The 5,000-nt window shown below is 48.6% G+C and overlaps 1 protein-coding gene across 1 annotated transcript in view; it reads left to right on the top strand.

The window, feature by feature from the left end:
• LOC119595741 overlaps positions 1–5,000 on the top strand; it is a gene marked incomplete in the record, with an annotated part of 15,895 nt that overhangs the window by 7,381 nt on the left and 3,514 nt on the right. The window contains 1 exon segment of the mRNA XM_037944862.1: positions 488–638. Coding sequence (XP_037800790.1) covers positions 488–638 — 151 coding nt within the window.

Here is a 5,000-nt window from a genome sequence, read left to right on the forward strand (position 1 = left end):
TGCTGAGCATGAGGAGCATGCAAGGGAAGAGAACGTGAAAGGTTTCCAAGATGTCTTTTACATATTTTGATGATAAAGATCAGCACTATCATGTGGAATATCACACCTCTTCTAGTGTTACGTACAAAATTCGTAATAGATTGACATTGGCCAGCATCTTCATACACGTTCCTCCAAGGAATGGAACTGCCGTTTATAAAGTGATAATTTTACAAAGTCTTTGACGTGAACTGAATGTCGATGAAATGAGATTCATGATTTGTGTTTTTTTCTTTGCATTGGTCTATGTGTGTATCTCCTTTCTACATTCGTTAGCAGATTATATAACAGGAGATTCGAACGAGTTCGTCAGCTTCTTATTATTGAATAACTTTCACTGCGTGTCTCTCTGTATGGGTGCTTGCTAGCGTCAGAGTGCCCGGCCGCCCCTCGTGCCGCGGCAGTCCTGATGCACCAGCGACCTACATTATTCCTCGGTATTTTTCAGGCCGGTCGCAGGCAGCAAGTCCGAGATGCGAGGCAAGAGGGCGGCGCGCCACATCAACGCCGAGGTGATGCTCCTGTGCGACATGATCCACCAGGAGGGCCAGCAGCTCGAGGACGGCACCGCAGTCATCTCCTTCGGCGACCTCTTCCAGGCAGGTCTCGCGGGCGGGGTCGAAAGGGGTTCCCGGACTGGGGCTCCGATATCGTTGCAGGTTTCGTTGTCAAGGCTGAAATGTATTTTAGAATGAATCCAAGGCGTCGCTGCAGGTCTCGTCTTAAGGTCGTCAGGCAGGCTAAGTCGAGTTTCATTTGTTGTCTTCGATGCAGGTCTTGTTTTGAAGGTCGCGGCAAAATCAAGCAAAATCAGGCCTTTAATGCTTGTCCATCTGTGTATTTCGAACGCGGGTTTGCTAATTCTGTTAACACAAAATCAATTACCAAGTAAATTTCAGGAATTTAGATACTGATGATTGTCTGAATGGGATATGAAGCTTGATCTTTTTTTGTTTTTTGTTTATATCACTAATGTTAAAGCCAGATCAAATCAAGAACTTATATATCAGACAAGATGTCGCTTCTGCCTGATGGAACCGAGAAGAGCCAAATTTCTTATTGCATTGGCGGAGGGATAAGAGAATTTCACATACCATTTTTATTATCACTTCACAAAATTGGATAGAGTGACACGCCAGATTTTTTTGTTGGCGCCATGTGTCAGCAAAGGCGAGTCGTGACGCCGTCGTTGACAAAGGCATCCGTTCTTGCTGCCGACGTCGGACCTTTCTCGGGCCGCGTGCACTTGCAGAGCCACGAGGTGACCTGCATTCCTTATTATTTCGTTTTTTTTCCCTTAAGTTACTCGAGATTTAAACAAGTTGGTAATTTGAGTCAGTCGGGACCTGCTTGACAAGTGGCCCTTAGCCAGCTGAATCTGCCAATCCCGGTCCTGCCTTCCGCAAAACTCCCTCGGTTTGACTTTTGTTTTGCTTACTGATTAGAGGACGGACTGATGAATACGAACTTAAAGGTATCTTCTCTGTTTTCTTTAGTCGAGCGCGAGAAGCAAAGCAGAATGATACGGATGAGGACACGGACACATTAAATAAATCTTGGTGTGATAATAAGTAGCTCTGGGGCCAAAGAGACTACACTTGCATTTAGTATGTAGTAATAACCATAAATTATTATGCTTATTCATAACCTCTTTCCTTAATTAAGCGGAAATGTTAATGAATTTCAAATGACCTATTGAATCATCGTGTCACCAGATCTGCTTGTTTGCGAGTTTCGCCAGTGGAATTTCAGTCATCGGTCTCCCCGGCGTATAACTCTAATTCGCAATTTTGCTGTAAACCGAATTCAATTTTCCACTGTTTAGAAACCCGAGCCTGCTTTGGCAGAAAAGGTCCCGGTGACCTTGAAGTACGGACCCTTTGTGACACCGCACCTGCTTCGGGAGAACCAACCATCCGTGAAGCTTATTGGTTGTGACTGAACGCTTATCTCTTGCTGATCGGTCTACCTTGGCTCCTCCTCGCCCGGCATACGAACCTAAATAGTTTTCGTGAGCTGTGTGCCCGAAATACTTGAGGTTAAGTTCTGTTCGCTTCGTCAATTACCTTTTCGTTAATTTTTTTCAGCGATTGAATTTTTTGCTGTTATTTTTCTTTTCAGGTTTATTCTTTCTAATGTTGGTCTGAGTGACTGATGGCAGATTTTCATGTGGGGTTTACTTATTATTGTGTTGCATAAATTTATTTCGCTTGTATCAAAAAGTCATTCATCATCATTCATTGAATTCATTCATTGTATTTCTGATTTTTAAATTTTGACGAAAGACCCGGCGAGGGGGAAGGGAAAAGGGAAAAAGAGGGATGAGGGGAAAAAAAGGGGGGAAATACCCCGGGGGGAAAGGGGAAAATTGGGGAAATGGGAAAAAAAAAAAAAAAAAAAAAAAGGCCCAAACTAAAGGGAAGGGGGGGAAGAATCAAAGAAAAGAAACAAAGAGGGGAGGAGGGAACAGACCCCCCGGGAAACAACGAAGGGGGAAAAAGAAAAAAGGAGAAAAGGGGGGGGGAAAGAAGGTGAGGGAAGGGCCGGAAGACGGGGAGAACAAGGGAAGAGGGGGCGGAAAGGACCCCTACCGGGTTTCCCCCGAAAGGAAAAAAGTTGAGGAGGGGCCCAAAAAATGAGGAGCGCGCCGAAACCCAAATTAGGATTAAAGGGGGGGGGACCAGGGAAACAAAAGGGGAGGAGAGGAAAAGGGGGCCCAAGGGCAAAATTTTTTTTTGGGGGAAAAAAGAAAAAAACAAAAAAAAAAATTTTAAAAAAACCCCAAACGAATAGGGAGTTATAGGGAGGGGGGGTTTGGAAACAAAAAAGATGACAAAGGGGGGAAAAAGAACGAAAAAGGGACAATCCAAAAAGGGGAAGCAAAAGGGAAAGGAAACCCGGGGGGGAGTGGAACAAACTAAGGGAAAGGAACACAAATGGGGGGGAAAAAAGGAAGAAGGGAAAGAGGAGAGGAGGCAAAAGAGAGAGGGGGGAGGGGCAGAGAGAGGGGGGGGCAGAGGGGGAAAGAGAGCAGGGGGGAAAAAAAAGAAGAGAGGAAGGAGAAGGGGTGAAAGAGAGAAAAAAAAAAAGAGAGGAGGAGAGAGGGGAAAAGGGGGAGAGGGAGAGAGAAAAGAGAGTGGAGGAGGGAGAGAGAAGAAGGGAGAGGAGCAAAGAGAGGGAAGGGAAGAGAGTAGGAGGGGAAAAAGAAGCGAAAGAAGATGAGGGGGGGAGGGGAAAAAGAAAAGAGGGGGGGGGAAAAAGGGAGAGGGGAGAGGGGGGAAAGAGGGCAAAAAAGAGAGGAAGAGGGCGAGGGGGGGGGGAAAAGAGGAAGAAAAGGGGGGGGGCAAAAAAAAGAGAGAGAGAGGAAGAGAGAGAGGAAAAGAGAAACGGAGAGGGGGAGAGGGGAGAGAAGAGAGGGGAAGGAGGGGAAAAAGGGAGAGAGAGAGAGGAGAAGGAGGGGGGGGAAGAGGAGGGAAAGAGGAGGGGAGAGAAAGAAAAGGAAAGGAGAGAGGAGGAGGAGAGAGAGAGAGAGAGAGAGGCAAAGAGGAGAGGGGGAAGGAGGACGGGAGGAGAGAGGGAGAGAAGAAGAAAAAGAGAGAGAGAGGGGGGCGAGAAAAAAGAGGAGAGAAGGGGGGGGGGGGCAAAGAGAGGAGGGAGGAGGAAAAAGAGAGAGAGGCGAAGAGAGAGAGAGAGGGGGGGGGGGGGGGAAGAAGAGGATGGAAGAGGAGAGAGGCGAGGAAGAGAGGGGAGAGAGGGGGAAGAGAGGCAGAGGAGAGAGAGAGAGAAAAGAGGAGGGGAGAGAGAGAAGAGGGGGGGAGGGAAGAGAGGCGAGAGAAAAGAGAAGCGAAAAGGGGAGAGGGGGGGAGAGGGGAGAAGAGAAGGGGGAGAGAAGGGGCAAAAAAAGGGAGAGAGAAAGAGGGGAGAGGGAGGGGGAGAGAGAAAGGGGACTGAAGAGAGAGAAGGAGAGAGAGAAGGGGGAAGAGAGAGAGAGAAGGGAGGGGAAGGGAAAGGAAGAGGGGAGAGGAGAAAGGAGGGGGAGATGAGAGAAGAGGGGAGGAGAGAGAGAGGAAAGGAGGGGAAGAAAACGATGGAGGAAGAGGGGAGAGAGAAGAAAGGGGAGAGGAGGAAGGAAGAGAAAAAAGAGAAGAGAGAGAAAGAGAGAGGAACAAAGGGAAAGGGGGGAAAGAGAAGGGAAAAGAGAGAGAGGGAGGGGAGGAGGGGGGAAGGAGAGGGAGGGGGCAGAGAGGAGAGAGAAAGAGGAAGAGGAGGAAGAGGGAAGAGTGAGAGAGGGGAGGAGATGAGAGAGGAGAGAGGGAGGAAAGAAAGAGAAGGGGGAAAAGAGAGGGGAGAAGAGAAAGAAGAGAAAGAGGAGGGGGGGCGGGGGGGAGAGAGAGAGAGAGGGGAAAAAGAGGAAGAGAAGGAGGAGGAGGAGAGAAGAGAGAGAGAGAAGAGAGAGAAAAGAAAAAAGCCAGAGAGGGAGAGAGAGAGAGAGAGGGGCAGAAAGAAAAGAGAAAAAGGAGAAAAAAGAGAAAAAGGGAGAGAGAGAGAGAAAAGAGAGAGAGAGAGGAGAAGGGGAGAGGGGGAGAGGGGGAGATAGAAAAAGAGAGGGCAGAAGGAAGAGAGAAAGAGGGGAGAGGCGAGGGGGAGGAGAAGGGAGAGAGAGGAGAAGGGGGGAAGAGAGGGGGAGAGAAAGGGGGGAGAGAGGAGAGAGGGAAAGAGGGAAAAAGGGAGGAGGGAGAGGAGGAGGGAAGAGGGAGAGGAAAGGAAGAAAAAAAGGGGGAGAGAAGGAGAAAAAGAGACCGAAAACCCAAAGAGAGGCACAGAGAGAGAAAGAAAAAACAGGAGGAGAGAGAGAGAGAGGGCAGAGAGAGAGAGAGAGGCAGAGAGAGAAAGAAAAAAAGGGGGGCAGAGAAAAAGGGGGAGAGGAGAGAGAGAGAGAGAGGGGGGAGAAGAGAGAGGAG

The sequence above is a fragment of the Penaeus monodon genome, chromosome 36, assembly GCF_015228065.2.
Source record: "Penaeus monodon isolate SGIC_2016 chromosome 36, NSTDA_Pmon_1, whole genome shotgun sequence".
In the NCBI taxonomy this organism is placed as follows: domain Eukaryota; kingdom Metazoa; phylum Arthropoda; class Malacostraca; order Decapoda; family Penaeidae; genus Penaeus; species Penaeus monodon.